Source organism: Aplidium turbinatum, chromosome 18, assembly GCF_918807975.1.
Source record: "Aplidium turbinatum chromosome 18, kaAplTurb1.1, whole genome shotgun sequence".
In the NCBI taxonomy this organism is placed as follows: Eukaryota; Metazoa; Chordata; class Ascidiacea; order Aplousobranchia; family Polyclinidae; genus Aplidium; species Aplidium turbinatum.
Window position 1 is genome coordinate 19660024 of NC_137489.1, and position 20557 is coordinate 19680580.

General features: G+C 40.8%; 1 protein-coding gene across 2 annotated transcripts; it reads right to left on the bottom strand.

The window, feature by feature from the left end:
• Window positions 1-409: 409 nt before the first annotated feature.
• LOC145787651 (uncharacterized) lies at window positions 410-16163 on the bottom strand. 2 transcript variants are annotated; one of them, XM_082599442.1, is made up of 14 exons: window positions 15320-16163; window positions 12223-14557; window positions 11926-12007; window positions 9144-9201; window positions 8511-8585; window positions 5420-5512; window positions 5073-5156; window positions 4276-4338; window positions 3373-3588; window positions 3000-3144; window positions 2532-2630; window positions 1769-1897; window positions 1024-1144; window positions 410-793 (listed from the first exon to the last, which is right to left on the bottom strand). In XM_082599442.1, exons 1-14 carry the CDS (start codon window positions 16134-16136, stop codon window positions 671-673), a joined length of 4440 nt encoding a protein of 1479 aa, XP_082455568.1. In that variant the 5' UTR covers window positions 16137-16163; the 3' UTR covers window positions 410-670. The 2 variants fall into 2 exon arrangements, with proteins under 2 accessions (XP_082455568.1, XP_082455569.1); XM_082599443.1 differs by lacking the exon at window positions 8511-8585.
• Between the last annotated feature and the right edge of the window lie 4394 nt (window positions 16164-20557).

Genomic DNA, 20557 nt, shown 5'->3' on the forward strand with positions numbered 1-20557 from the left:
GCTGGCGTTGGTTCGGGGTTTGTACATTCCCTCAGGTCGCGCTTCATGGTGAAGCCGCACACTATTTTCAACGAACGCACTAGATTTTTCTAGACGTATTAAAAAGCTTTTGCTAAGCTTTAAAGTTCTAAACCATTTCTTCAACGCCAACTGAAATACTGCACCGGCTATTCAAAGATTTATTTCTTGAAGTTTTAAATAACCATTCAGGAAAATGTGGTAGCAGTAGCAGCCTACCGACGGACGAAGGTTTATCCTCGTACCTGAAAATCTGCTATGGACTTTGCGAAAACAAATTGCCTTTTTCTCCATGGGTCACTTGACTTATGTCTTAATTTTTTATGGTAGTTACGGCGTTAACTTTCACCCAAGAAAAGCAAATGTGGTGCAGCGTGACTTTAAAAAGTGGTGAACATCAAAAATATATTTCACGGCGTCACGAATTGCAACCTTACGATAGCTATGAAAAGCAATATTGAAGCATTTACACGCACGGTATCATTACAATTAATTGCGAACAAGCCAGTTGTGGCTGAAACAAAAAGCATCTATTATTTGCCACATCAATCAACTCCAGAGAATGCGACATGATGGTGCTGTACAGTGTACAACGCTGTTATGCGGTTAGATGAACGCGTGTCATGTTCGATTTGTTTTTGGTGGCTCCAATTCACACTCCCACGACTTTGCAATCCCAAATTTCTGCAGTGAATCGCTTGATAGTGACGTGGCACTCGATGCCATTGTTGCTGTAATCAGACTCGGGTACCAGCCGATCCGGATTAATCGTGACCTGTTTGACGAAACAATCGTTGTAAGAAAACCCTGTGTGATGTATGGAGCTTCACTGGATGATTTAACGGAGTAACGTAGACCATGCGCCATGATCCCATGTTGTGTCACAATATGATGCGACTCTTAAGCTGGAAGTGCCGCATTAACCTTGTGGGGAAAACTGTTTTCATGTCATTTACTGTGAAACAAATTTGTTCATAAAAGTAACAAGAATTGTGATTGACTGACCCTGAATATGTACTCGCCCTGATACACCCCCGTGATGTCAATCCACTGGCAGTCGATGGAGGCTTGGTATGTGTCCTCACACCCGGCCGATATTCCTTGATGGCCTCGGTCGCAGTCAAACCTGAAGAATCATTAAAATCAAAACGTTTGCAGACATTTCATCAATCCGCACAAGAGGGGAAGGTTTCGTAAGGACACTTTAAAGTAGAATTTATTTTTTAATAGAAATCACGTCGCGGTGAGAAAGCGACAACGATGACGTGGACGGGATTCGACTTGGTGTTTATTCGTAGTGAAGTCACCGGCTATAAAATGTGAAGCTTCGGCTTTGCAAACTAGTTGCCTTAATATTTTCCACATGAAAGTTAAAGCCCGACAGGTCAAGTTTCACTTCAAGTGTAGACTTTAAAACTTCCGCCTTAGATTACATCAAAACTAGGGATTGTAGATCATAGGGATGTGAAACTTCATCCGCTTTTGGCTTATCCGCAACACTAGAAGGGTTACGTTTTTTTGTATTTTACAAAATATTTTACTTTTTATGGGTTATATAAGAAGAGTGAAGTTGGTTTTAAAGTAATTTAAGGTTTTTCAATTAATGTATGAACGAAGCTGACTATAAGTTATCAATACTTTCGTAAGTGATTGGTATGGCACGGACCGAGGGATCCTACAATGTTACAATTGCCAAACACCACAGCGGGCTAGGAATCGGAAAAGTAATATTTTCTGAGTTTTGACTTACGTTTTCTTAATATTATTTTTGCACGAGCTATCCTCCAAGCAGAAGCTCGCCTTGTGTCCTTCTGCCACCTTCTTTCTGTTGAGGTCTAGCAGGTCGTAATGCGTGAAGACGTCCATGCTATGCGAGTGACTAAAGCAGACGTCATGTTAGTCCACCAAACAACGTGATATAGCAGCTTCGTAGATAAAAAATAACGGGTTGACATCAGGCCCGAATTGAGGGAGACAGAGGGTGCAGGTGCCCCGGGCCCCCGACTTTTGAAGGGCCCCCTACGTGGAAAAAACGTCATTTTGTGTTATTATTATTTTTTGTTTCAGCCTTTGAAGTTTCTGCAAAATGCTGTGCAGCGCAGTGCTGGATTTATGCTACTGTAGATGTAGAGGTAGTTCTTCGCGGCGTAGGCGCGAAAATTTTTTTTTACACGGGGCCCCTCGATCTAAAAGTGCCCCGGGCCCCCCATCAGCTAAATCCGGCCCTGGTTGACATTTACAGCTGGAATCTATGCCATACAAGACAAATACATTAAACTTGATTTATAAAATATTTCTTCTAAGCAACAGTTGTAATCAAAGACAGGGTTTTTCAAAAACTGTTTTTTTTTTTCAAAACTAATGTAGGCCTACCCATACTTTTGATTGAACTTTGCGCTAACCAAAGTAAAATGTGAAACAATAATTACTGGTCGACTCGCAGTTGCATTGCTAACTTTGTAGAAAGTGACCATAATGTAAAATCTTTAGATAGGAAATTGCAGTTTACTCACTTGTGGCATTGGTGAAAGGTCCAGTCGGATTTTGCAAGGGCTGGAAGAAAGGGAGCATTCCCTATGTTGTGAACAGTTGTTTGAAAACGAAGCAATTTTCTGGAAAATAAGTTACCGTACCTTAAAAAGCGAATGATTGTATATGTGTAAAAAAATAACTTTTTAGCTGCGTTGAAATATTTCATTGTGCGAACAATAGAAATTTGCTATAGAATGGATCAGGCTGGGCTGGCTCATGAAACAACACGATGAGTGAATGCTAAGCTGCTTTGTAAGCTGTCTATGTGCTACTTCCTTACTCCACTCTGTCAATATCGGTTAAACAGGCCTGCGCCAGTGGTTCAAAGCCTCTACACATAACTGCCAGAATTGAGCTCACAAAGAAGCTTTCTCAGTTCGAGGAGAAAGATTCAAGCACACTTCACATCGCGATGCAGTAATTGAATTGTTTTATCGTTGTCTGCTAACCTTTGTGACGAACGAGATGCCTGGTTAGCTGAACTGGACAAGCAACCGGCTCCTTTAGCGCAAAGCAGACTGCTCAGAGGCTTTATGTCGACGAAGAAATAAGTGATGAGCTTACGTTGGTCAAGCTTAATATCAGGAAGTTTTTCTGAAATTCAAAACAAATCAATTTTACGATAATGGCAGCCATCCCACCAAAATATCACAACAGTTATTTCCCATTACGCGGAATCATTTTTATAGCTTTATTATCGCGTGTATGAGGATGATACAATATCCAGCAACTATTATGAATAAATTGCGGTTTTGAACCCCTAGAAATAGTTGATACATTGACAAACATCGAACCCACGTGTAAGCTAAACAAGCTGCTTACTTCTTTGTTCCTGTTGTTGCAGGGCGTTTAGTATGGGGCTGCTCACAGATGGAAGTTGTTTAGTTGGTCGCGGATTCGAATGAGACAAATTTCTCATTCGGACCAGAAGAACCCCACTATCAACGTTTCCGATCCTTCTGGTGGTTCCATGTTGCCAATAGCCAGGCCTACGCAGCGTGCTTACTGACGAAATGGATGATGATTGCGCCTGACCACCTGAACCGTGACGTCATCAATTTACGTTTGATTTATTATCTGTTATAGCAAGTTTAAAGTATTAATAAATTTTGATTTTTTTTTCAATAGCCTCATAATTTTTTGTTGTTGGAAGAATATTATGCTTTCAACAGCATCCTCATGTTAGGACACAAGGACAGAAGTACCTGCCGAAAACGTTTGAGTTTATTTTAATTACGTTGTATTCCTTTGTGTAATAAAATTTGCTAAACCAGTTGAAGTTACTGTTTTATATGTCTGAGGTGTAACAAAGCGAACTGTCTACCTAAGCTTTATCAACCTCATATTAATTCAAAAGTTAAAATCAAATGAAAAAATTTATTTTGGTTTTTGTTCTTGCATAGGACACAAGTTCATTTTATGGAAAATCCCCACGTTTAAACTGGTTTAACTTTTTAGACAAATGGTTCAGAAATGTCGGTTGCTGGGTGTAGTGTTGCACTCAATCTGTAAGTAGGGTCTATGTACACACATAGGTTAAAGAACAAAGAGGCAAAAAAGTAAAACAAAATGATGCTGAGTCATCATTAGTAGATCCTTCATGATGCTGAGTCATCATTAATAGATCCTTCATGATGCTGAGTCATCATTAGTAGATTCTTCGTGATGCTGAGTCATCATTAATAGATCCTTCATGATGCTGAGTCATTATTAATAGAACCTTACCGTTTCGTGAGGTTTGCACTGAGTGAAAGTATGCCGCTTGTGAAGTGCCAGAAGGCTGTGACCCTGAATAAAATAAATAAGATCATTCCGCAATGTGGCAGAAGAAACTTAACACTTCAATGCACAAATGGCGGCCTGTGGTGCAGGGTATGGAATGGAAGACGTTTTTTCCATCTTCCATCCTGAAATATAGGCTACATTCCATTCCATCTCAGAAATCTCTTCCATCTTCACATTTTGTGATCTCCGCTGCCACAAATAAACCCAAAAACCATAGCTTTCTGATTGGTCAATTCTGCCTAACGACAGGTTTGACAAAGACGTGTTAGGCAACAGTCCCGTTGGTTTAATGCGAACCGAAAATCGAATTATTTCAGCAAGCAACGTAATATTTTGCATGTCTTGATAAAGCCTTAGAAAGTTAATGATGATATTGAGATGGAATGATGGAAGATTGTCTTCCATCCCATCATCAAGATCTTCCATTTTTTTCCATCCTTGACATTTTCCATCTTCTATCCCAAAATCTGTCTTCCATTCCATCCCATCCCATTCCCTGCTGTGGTGGTCAGTGGTTTTGAATCAGAGGATTTCAAACTTTTTGTAGACACGATCATCAGAAGTCTCCAGCGCTGGAGTCAACAAAATTTACAGTAGCTTTACTTTAATGAAAACATTGCAAAATTATTTTACATTTAGTTGTAAAAATGTTTTTTTTAAACCAGCCAACAACTAAAACCAGCAATCGGTGACATAAACTGTCATTACTACTATTAGTGCTGAAATATAATTTTTACCTGATTGTGTCAAAATGACGGAATTTCGTTGGCGATTACCTCGAGGTGGCGCACGAGTGGTGGCAGTGGTAGACTGAGGGGTGTCTAAATATTGTTACCACATGAGCAACGTAACCGTGCACTTCGTTACTCGATTTAAGTGTGAGTCTTACAAGCTAACATCTGCCACACGACACTGTTTCAAACGTTTGTTCAATAGTGCCACTGATTTCAGAATAAAACATCTCACCAAACTTAATTGGGTTAATTCAATTCAGTTTCTTTTTATTTCTAACCATCTCAAAGAAGAATAATGTTCGAAACATAGCAGAGGTCTACACAAGGTTTGGACCAAGTCATATACAGACCTTGAGAAGAGCTTTCCTCATTTGTTTCTTCGGGAGTGTCTTCAGTGCTGTAGTCATTAGGGTCGTATGCATTGGGGTACGAGTCGCTGTACCCTGAAAGGTAATTAAAAATAAAGCGCTGATTCTAATGAAGCAAACAACTCAAACTCATCTTTGAAATCAACGGTGACGTATGTAAACGACATCCACGTGACGTGTGTTGCTGAACCTCATAAAAGAACGTTTCATTATCATCATCATATTCAGCCTGTGGTAGTTTACTGCTAACCAAAGGCTTTCCCCTTCTCTTGCCAATCTAGTCGATCGTGTGTTTTTATGTACCAGTTTGTTGTTCCACATTCTTTGTTAATTTTATTTCTCCATCTCATTTTCAGCTTTCCTCGTTCGCGTTTGTTTTCCCAGGATGTTTAAGTTATTAATTTGTTAGTCCATCTGTTGCCCTGATGTCTTGCTATACGACCTGCCCATGACCATTTCGTTTTTTTTATAGTTATCACAATATCCCCTAATTTTGTTTGACTTCGAATCTATTCAGCAGTAGTTTTTGTCTCGTCATAATTCATTCATGCTATTTGCATTGATCTTAGTTTAAGAGTTAACTTTTTTGTAAGGTTCTAAGTTTCCGCGTTATATGTAACAGTTGAAAGAATGCGTTGGTCGTCGACTTATTTTTTTGAGAGAAAGGGGCGTGTTTGACTTAAATATTGAACTTGCTCTGTTGAAAGCTTGCCAACCAAGTAATATTCTTCTTGTTATTTCATTTTCTTCAGTTCTTTTAGTATTGTTTCAAGTTGATTTGGCTGTTGAGATATAAGACTTATGGCATCAGCAAAACGTAAATGATTGATGTATTTCATTTGGCTTCCTCAGCACATATCTGCACCTTGTACTGTAATTAAAATAGCTTAGAAATTTTCTTATGCTAAGAAGTAAGGAAAATAAGTAGTTTGTTTATGCTTTTCGTCTAGCAAAGTAACAGATCTCTGTTTGAAACTCCTGTGTCTTTACGCATGCGGAGATCCCTGTATTATTCTTTTGCCAAAACAATTTCCACTTATGAGAGGGAATGTATTGTGCAACAGTTTTGACCATTGAGTATTTCAATACTTCTATCCAACAACAAAACGAAAAGTAAAAAACATAAGCAATTTTCATCTGCCTCATCCTCACCACGTTTGTCATCCGCATTACAATTTTTTTTTATCTACACAAGTGCGTACAAGTGTGGTCATAATATGCGTATCACGTTGAATTAAAAAAGAAATCATGAAAAACAAACAGTGACTGGCAGGCGCGGATTTATGGGGGGGCCCAAGGGGCCCGGGCCCCCCCCCGAAATATTGTGAGAAATTGTTGAATGGTTTGATATGCTTCTAACCAGCTGATATTAGTCACACAGCGGACTTACAACCCCCCCTTTGGCACGCGTGTGACGTCACGATATTGAGAATGATGCTTTCAGTCTCCATGTCTCAAACCAAAGTTTGCCTAGTTTTAAGCGAAACTGCATTAAAAGAACGAGTTTTACCAATACCAAACATTCAAACATCTCAGCCAGGAATTAGCAACAAGAAAATCGGCCACCCCCACTAGTGGGGAACAAACCGACGATGGATTACAGGCCTCGAAATTCCGGCGGTCATGGCGGACATGACCTCCGGAATGACCTCGAATGTCCGCCGAAGCCGACTCATTGGTCGGTCATAAATGACCGCCGCAAAATTCTTGACAAAAATAGAGCTAATGCAGCAAAAATATATTTTAAATTTGAATTGTTACAATTGTTTGTTTAACGCGAACAAATACGGAGCTGAAACAATAATAGTAGAGGCAATTGCTTTAAAGATCACATCAGAGTGGCGTAGTTAACGAGCTGATGGTAAAAGTAGCCATTTTTACATCATTTCAACGCCTTGCAATGTTGCCTTGAAATAAAGTTGTCTGAACTTTTCGGTAGGATATGTATTCTAATTTTAACAATGAGGATTATTGCGTAACGTTGATCGTTTGTTAAAAAGAAACGTCACAGAGAAGCAAGTCTCAGCTGGGTTCCGCACGTGCTTAGGCGAATGTGGCGACCTTATTCACCCTGATACTGATAGAAATATAATTTCTGCACAGAAGGGAGTGTGTTAGACTAACACTATTGTGTTAGTTAGTTAACACTAACACTATTGAGGGCTAACACTATTGAGTCACTAATGCGCATTTGTCTGGACAGTCCTGACATGGAGATTTACGATCCCGCGTCGGCAGTAATCGCTTGGCACAACGATTCTATAACGCGGAAACCACCGAATAAATGATCGTAGTTGCTTTTGTAATAAGGAAATTTGGATTGTTGTTTTCAATTGTGTTTATTGCGTCGTTACACGACTGTCATTAACGCACTGATTTATTTGCAAGCAATCTGCTCCAGTATACTTCAGGGCCGGTTAATTAAGCCATAAACTATTGCAGAGCTTTTCTGTTGTAGAAAATCTTCTTCTACGAACACGACTACCGTACACAATACTGTAGTGTGATTTTGTGCAAAATCTACATGCAAAAATATGTCCGGTTGAGATATTAAATGTCCGCTGAAAGGGCCAGTCCGGTAGGACATGCTTGACCGCCGAAAAAAAGTACAAATTTCGAGGCCTGGGATTATGATGATGATGAAAACATAGACCCTTAGCTTTATTACCGAAAAAATGCTGAAGAAAACATGATCTTATCCTTTTGCTATGCCACCGGACAGCACCATTTTACAGGAATATTTATACCCATATTTTTGTTGAAAATGCTCTCAGAACTCTCAGAATGCACCAAATTCAAAGTAATTTTTCAAAATTTTCTGGGGGAGGCCCCCCAGACCCCCGCCGCTGGGTGTCGCCTTTGGCGAACACGCCGTCGGGCTTCGCCCGCCGGCCGTCGAAACCCCCAAAATTCCTCGCTACGCCACTGATTGTTCATATCTGTTTTTTCTTTATCTTACTTTTTAATTCATTTTCAAATTTTCTGGCCCCCCCACAAAAAATCCTAGATCCGCGCCTGGTGTCTGGTTATCCAGCTGTATAGATCTTATACATTCTATTAACGTAAAATTAACCTGCTTCGTAGGCTGAATTACCAGTTTGTCCATACCCTCTAGATGGCGCAACGCTGCTGCTTGTTGTAGATGGCACTGAGCAAAAAGATCAAGTCATCTATTTATTTAGTCAGGCTTACAATAGTTTGCTGTCACTCTGCAATAAATTGTTCTGGCTTTTTCATGTGTTCGCATATTCAGCTTGTATCAGGTCTGATAATATCAACAATTGATCTAAAGCAGCAAGCAGCAGGCTACTATGCGATCCCTTCCATAGGATAGCATAAGACTGGCTACTCATCACATTCATGGACGCTGTGTGCTACTCGCCACACTAACGTGGTCATCCTCACCTGTGTTGAGGAGGCTCATACATACCGTGTTGCTTTCTCTGCGCGGTCGGTGTAGTGAGAACTAACAGCATCGTAATGAACAGGCCCTACACGGAAGTGCATTAACGGATAGTGGGAGCAACAAATCTTCAATTTATTTAGATTGTAACAACTAGCGTAAAAACAATTGTGTCCATAAACGATTGTCGATATACGATGAACCAAAACATCACTATTTGTCATATTAGTAAAATAAGAATCTATTGTAGGCTACTGGTTCATTGGCATTGAAACACATGACAGCAGCATAACCAAAAATTACCTTCCGGCTGAGAGATCGTTGCTGTTTCTTGGCTGACACTTGTGACACGATGGCCACGCTGAAAACATGTTCAACATTATACAAATACGTATGTAGGGCGCCTAAGTTATCATAGCTTAATGTCAAAATAGTAACGATGAAAAAGAAAACTTTGATATTTCAACATCAAAAAGATTGTGAGGTGCAGCAGTGGTGCCGAAGTTAGTTGAGGATTGGGGGGGATAAATCACAATTTTATCAAATTTTAGACAATTTTGAACGTTGGGGGGGATGCATACTTTTATACACAATTTTAGTGGTTCTGGTATTGAGTTTATTAAACAATCACCGGACCTCGGTAAATTAGCTGCTAACAGCATAATATACAGACAAGAAATCGTGGAGATAAAAGCGCTACCAGTGCTCTTGTGAATGACTGCTGCAAGATTAAGAAACAAGCAAAGAAAAATTGGTACCTCCAGAAGGATTCGAACCTGACTTTTCAATGAATACTTAGTTTTTCCAAAAAACCAAAACAGAAGTTATACTTTTCTTCTTGCCCTCTCCTTCACTAGAATCACTACACTTAGTGCACTATAAGACAAAGTCACTAGTCAGGAGACTGAAAACAATCGAATCTACGGAAGAACATCTTCAAATTTATGACAAAAATAATAACTTTCAAACACATCACAAGAACTTGTTACAACCGAATTGCGTCTTACGGTAGTGCGCATTGAAAATGCATTAGCACTGTCATTTATGTTGATGTCATTAAGAATATTTTGGTGAATGTTGCAAACAATGCTAGCATTTAACCTTTCCTGTCCCAAAGTATTTCTCAGCCAGGTTTTCAATCTACGAAGATTGGAAAACGACCTCTCACAAGCAGCAGAGCATACCGGGCAAAAAGAGGATTTTAATCAGCTGGGATATTTGAGAATAGAGAGGTTTTTCCAACTCGGACAATGCCTGGTAAGCTCTTTTAGCATCGTACAGAGATTTTGCTCCTGTTGCCTTGCTGAATGAATCAATTTGATAACTCATAGATTGTCTATTCAGCTCTGGATAATTTTTGACCATTTCAGGAACTAAGCCGGTCTTGAAAATTCGTGCAAGTTCTTTATACTTTGCCGAATCGGGATTCAGGCTACTTTCAAACCGTTCGGTCAGTTCAAAGATAACTCTGTCCATGAAATGATTGCAAAGTATTTTATAACTTAATGCAGTTGAGTGTCTACAGTAGCAGCCATCGAGCCTACACCCAATCTTTCAGGGACTCTTCTTTGCCGTGGTGCTTGCAAAGGCGTGATAAAATTAGCAGCAAATTTTTCCGGAAGTGAAACTGCGTTTTTGTAATTGTTCTCAGACTCCAAATCACGATATTTCTCTCGAGTGATTCTCAGGGTCTGAAACAGCTCTTCACAAGAGTCAATGTCAAGCTTTTTTCCTTGCAACGTGATAGGCTACTAAATTGCTCTATAAGTGCCAAAGGCTTCAAAATCAGCACAAGTCCCAAATACACTTCTGCAGTTTCTTCATTACTGCAGTGCCGTGGCCAGTGGCCAGGTCCAACTCGTCCTTAATACCTTCGATGAAGGTCCTACATTGTCTAGCGTCAAATCCAAGACAATTTAGAACTGTGATCAAACATCAATAAAAGAAAAACAAAAGCAATTCGAGATGCTTGAAAACAACTAAATCGAAGTAGGCTACAACTTCATAGCAGCTATTTTTTTTCTGAATTATTGGGGGGGATGCTGCCAAAATATTGGGGGGGGATATATCCCCCTTACTTCGGCTACTACATCCCCCCTACTTCGGCACCATTCACAAGAAACTTCGGCACCATTCGTCGGCAGCAGTGGCCGAGTGGTTAGCGCGTTGGGCTCGCAGTCGAGAGCCTGCATGTTCGACTTCAGCCACTCGCACTTTCTGTTGTTTCTCTGGGCAAGAAACTTTACGATAATTGCCTCTACCTAGTGATCTATTTCGAGTAATGGGTAGGACCAAATTTAAGTCATAAGTAGAGTAGACAACCGGAAACAGACATTGCAGTCGGCTGCAGCGTGGGTCAGGTGTACGTCGGAAGGCGTACACCGATGCATAGCGCTCAAGTCCGCTTTCCGCAATGCAGGATAAAGATATGACAAACAAATAAACAAACCACTGCCGATGTGAGGTGGTCAAGTTACATGAACTCTCTTAATTCATAGAAATAATTAATAAGAAATTTTTAATTAGATTAGACAATTAGATTAGAATTAAAGTTGCCGACATTTCTCTCTAATTTATCGAATTAGACAACTAGAATTATATCTACGTTGTCCAAGTTTGTGTCAAACTTTTTGCTGACTTGTGACATTCCAAGTTATGGCTTGCTCAGTTGTTACTGGCTCAATTTCATCATTTACCAACTTCAGTCACTTGTTGAAATGTTGCTAGCTCAGTTGTCGCTTGCTCAGTTCACAACTGCTGCTGACTTGTAGAAGACTCACATTACTACAACATAGATCGGGCAATTTCAAACGAAATTTATTTTGCACTGATTGTTTTGTTTTTTTAAAATGAATCTGACAACACGAAAGAAATCTGCTTTGTGTTTTGTATGCGTTGTTTATTATTTGGCCAAAAAAACACTTGTTCTGTCACTTCGTATTTTGCAGTTTATCACTGTACAAAATGGTTATCACTGCGCCTCAGAATTAGGTATGACCCACTCAATTCATTCTCAATTATTACATTATTAGACTACTTATTAGTCATAATAGCGCACACGACACTGTGCAATGCGTATTCTTACATTTCGCCCTCTCGATCTTGATGGAAGAATGCGCATCGGATTATTCCTCCTCTCCTCTTCTTGTGATGATGAGCCGAACAAACTGAGGAATAATAATTAAGATTGTAAGTAGGCAGAGGAAATATTTTCATTGTTTTCAAGCTGTTGCAAATATTAGCTGAGAAGAATGGAAAGTAAGGCAATTAAACAAAGAAAAACAAAGATTGGAAACAGGTTGTTGGGATTGCATGTTTATAAAAAAACAAAAAAAAAGCGATTTAAATAAATGTCAACTGCTGTCACAAGTATTGTCAGTACCTTGAACTGCCACCAGAGATTGTTAAGCGGTTTTCTGCGTTGTAGTTTGTGTTGGTAGCAACATTTGATGCACTTGCATTTGCAATATCTGAAGGTCTTTCAGTCGGTGAGGCAGATGGATCATTCTGTCTTCCGGTTGAGGAATATGTTGCCACATACTTTCCACTGTCCGGTATCAGCAAAATATCGCTTTGGCTTTCAGATGAAAAGTATCTGGTAGCAATGTTGTTTGTGGCTTCGTGACGTCCACGACCGGAGTTCAAAGAAGTGGTGCTGCTAATTGAAGGCCTTGCTCTTTCGTTATCGCTGCCGTATTGTGATGAACCCTGGTAGGTATAAAGCTGTCCGCTGTCTGGCTGTTCATTGCCGCTTTCTTGTGACAACGGAAAGAGATTGGACAATCCGGGAGTGTATTTCGATTCATCAGTTTCTGTTCCTACTTTATTTGAGGATTGATAAACTTGCGAAATCGATGCTTGACTTCCACCTCCATAAATAGAATCGTAACTTCCGGTTTGAATAGGTGCTTGATAATTCCCTTCTTGAGAAGTTCCAGATGACCCTTGTGAGCTTCCGGAAGACGAAGTACTATGGGGGTACTGATATTGATAAGAAGATCCGGAAGATACTGATGGGTTCAAATAGGAACCCCTCACCGTTGGCACGTTAGAGCTACTTTGAAGACGACTTCTATCAGATGATTGTCCCGTGTATGGTGTTTCCGACTCCGTTCCGGATGAAGAACTGGATGATTTTCCATATTGTAAGTCAGGAGATTTTTGATCTTTAGAACTGCTGTAAAGAAATCCTCCAGTTGATCCTCCATCAGAACTTATGTACTGCGACACAGAGTTGGAATTTGCGTAACTTGATGGGGCACTTGAACTACCATATGTTGGTCTGTCTGAAAAAGCAGAATTGTCATACGACGTTCCAGATGATCTGCTAGAATCTGGCCGTCCACTTGAGCCCCCAAATGTTCTAGAAACCACTTGCGATTGACCGGAAGTACTGTACAAAGATGGTGTACCAGATACTCCAGAAGAAGATCCAGACATTCCTTGTTGTGTCGTTCTTGAACTTCCATAAGGTGAGTTTGACGGAAACCTTGAGTTTCCATAGCTGTAGCTCGACCCATCTTGGGGCATGCCAGAAAGTCCGTACGAGGATCCCGTTCCACCTTGAGAAGGACTTGAACTTCCGTAACTTTCTCTGCCCCCTGACAGACTAGGACTGCCGTAAGTGAACCTTGAGCTTCCAGGAGACATACCGTTTCCAAAACCAGAATTCGACACTTCTGAAGACATAGTTTGACTTCCATAAAGAGAATTTTGCCCCACATTGGGCCTTCTAAAACTTCCGTACGTAGAATCAGAAGTTCCACTACTGCTAGATCTTCCGTATACAGAACCAGAAGTTCTGCCATTGCCAGAGCTTCCGTAAATAGAACCAGAAGTTCTGCCATTGTCAGAGCTTCCGTAAACAGAACCAGAAGTTCTATCATTGTCAGAGCTTCCGTAAACAGAACCAGAAGTTCTATCATTGTCAGAGCTTCCGTAAACAGAACCAGAAGTTCTATCATTGTCAGAGCTTCCGTAAACAGAACCAGAAGTTCTGCCATTGTTAGAGCTTCCGTAAACAGAACCAGAAGCTCTGCTGCTGCTAGAGCTTCCATATGGTGAAGCTGCTCCACCATATGATGAACTTCCATAACCTGTCTGAGAATCCCTGTAGTTAGAGCTCTGTGCCATCCCACCTGATGATCCATATGATGTTTGAGGCATACCGCTTACTGAGCTTTCATGGGATCTATGAGATGACATGCTGTTCAAGCCATTGTATGGACTCTGTGAAGAACCATAAGATGACCTAGTATATTCTTCGTAAGAAGGATTTCTTGCAGATGAAGACCCGTAATATCTTCCAGAAGAACTGTAGGGATTTGCATAACTGTTTGATACCCCGTAAGAAGGATTCGACAAAGATCCCTGAGTTCTGCTTCCATAACCATCGCTATTTGATGACTGACCATAATAATATGGATTTCCTCCGTAACTCGATTCATAACGGCTCCTACCACTTGAAGATGCTGTCGCATATGGATTGGCCATCTGCATTCCGCTCATGGAACTGCTTCCTACGTTTGAGTATCCATTGGAATACGGTAAACTTCCAGAAGGCCTAAAGGAGGATGGATTAAAACGCGTAGAAGAACTTCCCACTCGGATGTCACTCCCAGTGTACGTAGTCCTTCCTCCCATGGGACGGCCATAAACTCCATTGCTCAAAGGATTTCCTGAGGAATCCCTGGGTAACTGGCTCCCAGATTGATACCCTGCAAAGAAACAACAGAAATGACAATACGCAATGAGAAAATTGTCGTGGAAACTCTTTAAACTGAAAGCATTGAACTATTCTCAAATATAAGGTTTCATAGCGAAATTTATTCCAATGCAATGTAAAAAGTCGAATTTTACCTAAATTTAATTCGTAAACAACGTTTAAACTTTTCCTTTTTTTGCAATAAATTATTTCAATCAGATCTATTCCAGTACACAAAGCTATTTTCCAGAATTTATTTTGTGATGCTAACCTGATTAAGCTTTGACTCGATTAAATTTAGCTCATTGCACAATTTTTCGCACTCAGTTATATAATTAATTTATGATTTTCACAGTAAATATATTGTCGATTATTTACAATTTCAAATCCGTGGACGCGGCATCCTTGCTAGATTCATTTCATATTCATACTTTGGTAAGTATTCGGTATGCATTTGATCGTTGTGTTTCTGTGGTATGTCACTTTAGGTAGATATCACCTCCTCGGTAAAGCACTGGTCAGGCGGTTGATGTGTGAAGGCATAGATTGAGGCGTTAATCGACAATAAGATTGATGTGTGCTCAGGTATTACGGTTTGAAGCAAACGATGTTGGGTGGTCGACACAGGGGATATTCCTGGGTTGACACAATGTGCTAATGTTGGCAGTAATTGCTACGTAATACATCAATTGTTACAATACTGCATCGCCCAATTTACTTTCTGTGTTGACTTGATCATCAAATAAGAAAGCATGATGGATCATTCTATTATTACCTTGATTTCTTCCTCCATAAGACGATGATTGGGCGTACGGATCAGCGTACTGTGAATAGTCCGCGCCTCTGTACGAGTTTTGATTTGAGTAAGTGGCTGAACTTGCGTAGGGATTTACATAACTTGTTGGGCCATAACCTTGCGAAGGATAAGATTGCTGCTTTGCCTGATATCCTCCTTGATACGGAGATTGTCTTTGCTGATACTGTGAATAGTAATCTTGCTGTTGGCCTCCGCTGTAATAATTCGACATTGGTGTTGCCCCTCCATAAGAGCCAGATCCTCTATTTGATTGCTGATTTCCTCTATACAATTGAGTCCCTGAAACACTTCCGCCTCCACCTCCAGTGTACAAACTGCCACTGTGATACTTCCCATACTGAGCACTGTGTCGGCCCGTGCCTGGGGTTGTTGTAGGGGGACGTGTGGGAGCTGGTGTGGAGGCAGGATCAGTTAAAGACGCGTAACGGATTTTGTCTGGAAAGACATATTTGCTCGATATAGCTTGACTTTTGTCATCACTGTTGGTGTAAGTCACATGGTCTGATACTGACGTCAGTGATGAGGAACCATAGGTTTGTGGCTGAGAAAATGAACTTGATGCGTCGGAAAAGTATTCTTGATTTGGAGTGGCTTTCGGTTCGTCGTCGCTTTGTCTTTTTGATCGACCAAGAAGTTGCTTCATGGATTTCCGTACTATGCCGTCATACACATCATTTCTACGCAAAGCTTTAGGTATCCTCCGCAGTTCGGATAGGTTCGCGGCACATAATATTCCAAGCAGCAAAAGCGCAATGCGAATAATCTTGATATCCATTTTAGCAGCTTAACCTACACAATAGAAAAGTTATCTGAAAAAAAGCAGAACAAAGCTTGAACATCGTCAAGATCAGTGAAAATAAATTTATGTTAGTTATTATTTGTTATCTTTGTATAACTGGAATATCATACTTCACATTTTTTGCATCAATGTAAACATATTATCATCATTTAAAACTGGATGACCCTCAGAACATCGTGAATCCGGGGTGGTAAAAGAATAAACCCTCGGCCCCAGAGGCTCACACCACGACGATCATCCAAAACTAATATGTTGTTCCAAACAATAATGATTTAGCAGTCGCAAAAGGTATGGCATACAGCCTAGTATAAAAGCCACAAGTGAAAAGATAAACAATGTGCATTAGCGATTGTTTATTACAACATAACCTATCTTTTCTTTTACATCCGGCAATTATGATTCTTCTCTGACTTGTCCTGGTCAAATTAAAATGCACCAGCTAGCAAAATCACCTAAGGAAGAGATTTTCAAATATTTACTTGTTTACTTAATTCTTGACAGCTTTCGAATAAAAATTTCTCCAATGTTTTTCATGTAGGCCACGAATTCCTCAAAACTGTTGCAGAAACAAAGAGAAGCTTTGAACTGCATAAGTCACCCGGATGTAGTCTATTATATCATAAAGCCAAAAACTTCAATCTATGACTGCTTCTATTTACAATTTCGAATTTTCTTGGAACAGAGAAAGCTATTCCAAAGAGTTGAACCAGAAAACGATTAACCATGCTGATGAACATATTCACTATTCTAAGCTACTGTGTATTTAGTCTTGTTAATCTAGCTGAGATGGCTCGATAGCGGTGACATTGTACTGCGTGACAGACTCAACCGGACTTGCGACTTGCGTGCGGCCAGTGGTACACACAGGCGCGGATTTATGGGGGGGCCCAAGGGGCCCGGGCCCCCCCGAAATTTTGTGAGAAATTGTTGAATGGTTTGATATGCTTCTAAACAGCTGATATTAGTCCCACAGCGGACTTACAACCCCCCTTTGGCACGCGTGTGACGTCACGATATTGAGAATGATGCTTTCAGTCTCCATGTCTCTAAAACAAAGCTTGCCTAATTTTAAGCGAAACTGCACTAAAAGAGCGAGTTTTGCCAATACCAAACCACATTCAAACATCTCAGTCAGGAATTAGCAACAAGAAAACATAGAGACTTAGCTTTATTATCAAAAAAATGCCGAAGAAAACATGATCTTATCCTTTTGCCATGCCACCGGACAGCACTATTTCACAGGAATATTTATACCCATATTTTTGTTGAAAATGCTCTCAGAATGCACCAAATTCAAAGTAATTTTTCAAAATTTTCTGGGCAAAGCCCCCCAGACCCCCGCCGCTGGGTGTCGCCTTTGGCGAACACGCCGTCAAGCCCCCCAAATTCCTGGCTACGCCACTGGTTGTTCATATCTGTTTTTACTTTTTCTTACTTTTTAATTCATTTTCAAATTTTCTGCCCACCCCCCAAAAAAAACTCCTAGATCCGCGCCTGGGTACACACCAACTATCTCGTTACTGACCGAAATCAACTAGCAATGCCTGCCAGACTGCCAATAACCACGATCAGCTCGATTTGATAAAAGATAAAGAAAGCTACAAGGAAGTGTTCCACTTTTGAATTTTACTTCAAATTTTTTGCTGCAAGAAAAGAATTTTAAGAAGATGAAGCACCCAAGCATATTTTTAGTACAACGAACAATGTTGAACAAATGTTTTCTGACGTAAATCAATTGTTGAAATTGATGTTCAATTGTAAGGGCCGAAAACATTTACGCTCAATTAGCTGCTGTCGAATCGTGCAAATGTGTTTGAAGTTTCATTAGTTTACTTAATCTTGCAAAGAGACATCCTTCCTTCTCATGCAACGTCGTATTACGTCAAACCAACGATAAGAGATGCTATCTTTCATCCAACAACAAAACAACCAAAATTTAATTCGTCACCAATTACGTCATCATGAAGTTGGTTCAGTATAAAACTTCAGTATAAAAACGTTTGATTTAAGTCTACATCAGAATCTTGGCAACTCATAACACTTTTTCTGACAAAGCTTAAAATACCTCACGGTTAATTAATTTTCTTCATGTGTTAGTTCCACACTGGCTAGAATATGATTGGTGGGAAATGTTATCTTCGGACTAAGAAAACCTTTTAGGAAGCTTAATTCTGACAAGTTGCTAAAGCTTTGAACCACTGATGCACGTACAGTTATCAAAACTGCCTTCTAAATATTTTCACAATGACCAATTTTCAAAGTAACCCTATTCCACTCTGACTCCAAAGTCTGTGATTCCATATTCACTCCTGCTCTAAATATTTTGGAACTATTGACTCCGAACTCCTCTTCGATTCCAAATGCAAACCATACACCACGATCCAAATTTTTTATGCCATAACTTATACCTTCCCTGTCTGTCATGAAAAGAAAAGCATAGTTTGAAATGAAAAAAATGATTGCTTGGAAAAAACCCATAGAAGTACCTACACAAAAATAACAATTGCACCAAGTACAGCGTAAATATTTCTATGCTGAAAGTACTAACTGTTAAAAAGAAATCAGATTCAGGCTCCAATTTGGCTCCTGTTTTTGCCAAGATTTTTCAAACACCGGCCCAGACTCCGACTCCTAAATACTCCAACACTCCAGCTCCTGCAGGCTACACCTCTGGTATGTAGTGTGCAGTTTATTCGTATGCACCACAGTTTCATGCCACAGATTTCAGGCATTTGTGCATTGAGGATCCAAAGCGCCCAACACTCGAACGGAGGCGATTCAGCGTACTCAGGCAGATCGGCTGAGCTCCTTTCCTGATGGCATAGGTCCAGCGTCGGGGATAAAAGAGTCTGGAGGTGTTGGGTGTATACTGAGTTTGTGGAAAGTCGTTTTCTGTGTCCCAGCTACATAAGTTAAGTTGACGTTTGTTGATTTGTTGAAATAGAAGAGATTCACTACCATCCTGCAACAAGTCGCTGTTAGTGTGTTCAATCCGCGCAGTTTAAAAAATAATTTGAACGACTGAGAGTGAAAGACATTACCTGAAGGCACTTTTAATGTTGCTATGCATATTTTAGAAGCATCAGCAGAGACGGAGGTAGACTACCAAACTACTTTTGACCGAAACATTTTTTGAGTAAGCTTACCCACAATTATACCAACGGGCAACGGTAAATATATTTTGGTGTAGGCTACCGGCCCTGGCAGTTTAGGCAAATTGCCTTTTCTTTGGTAAAATCACTGCTTGCTCGTCGTCGACGTGTGAGCCTCTGGGGCCGAGGGTGTATCCTTTTACCTCCCAAGATTCACGATGTTCCCGGACTACACTGGAAGGCTACTAGAAAGCAGCCAGTCTTTGGTTTCATCATAGCCCGCCCCGATAGCTCAATTGGTTAGCACATCACTTCTGGAACGAAGAAGCTTCAGGATCAAGCTGCGCTGGTTCGACTCTCAGGGTGTGCGCTTGAGCAACGCACGTTAAGGGCTGCTCTCCATTCAGCGGCATCTAATGGATGGAATAATTCCCCGGCAACAAGACTTCAACAATCGGAAACTTCACTCGGTCAATGTCGGTGACCAGGCCTGCGTCAGTGATTCAAAGCCTCTACAAGTATGCGAAACTGCCAGGATTAAGCTCTGCAAGAAGCTTTCCCAGTCCGAGGATAAAGATTCAATCAATCAATCATCATCCAAGACGCGCAGACCTTCCACTCCGTTAGGTCACAGGTGGCTTGAAGATGATACAGTCATTGATGATGTGGTCTGCGGTCTGTTCCTCGGCACCACATTCAATCGAAGAGGAAGAGACCATTCCCCATTGGTGCATGGTTGAGCGGAAAAGCCCGACGCCCATATGCAGACGGTTGAGACGCACCCATGCATGTTGTTGTAATGTCAGGCAAATGGGACGTGTGTCAGCGTTGGGGATGAACGAATGGAGTCTGGGGTAGGCTACTTGACTTCCATTCAGAATTCCATTTAGGGTCCGCCCAAGTAGCCGCAAAGATGTTTTGTTCATCAGCTTCGTTGATCAGAAGTTGAGCGGATGGCACGAATGGGCGTCTTGATTTCAGTCAACGGGGATGCTCGGTTGGGCGAACAGAGATCTTGTGGTGGAAAAGATGGTTAGGCTCCAGTGCCGTCTGCCGAGAGACAGAATGGCTTCTTCGCGACGAAGCTCCGCTGGTTGAATGACAGCGAGAATGGGAACATTATCGAATGGTGTGGGACGCAGGCATTCGGTCACTGTGCGCAGGGCGCTAGATGAACACTACTCTGCTGAAGAGTAGACAAGGGCTAAGGCTGCTGTACGCAAAGTGTCAGCCTTCGCTTCCCAGCTGGAGCCTGCCAGGCGCTTAAATTTTGTTTTCTTTCTTGCTTCAAAATAATTGACAAAA

Coding starts and splice junctions, on each gene's coding strand:
- LOC145787651 (XM_082599442.1), bottom strand. CDS start 16,136: ATGGATATCAAGATTATTCGCATTGCGCTTTTGCTGCTTGGAATATTA. Junction 3,589..4,275: donor AGTGCAAACCTCACGAAACG/GTAAGGTTCTAT, acceptor GTCACGGTTCAG/GTGGTCAGGCGCAATCATCA. Junction 1,145..1,768: donor AAAAATAATATTAAGAAAAC/GTAAGTCAAAAC, acceptor ATGATTCTTCAG/GTTTGACTGCGACCGAGGCC.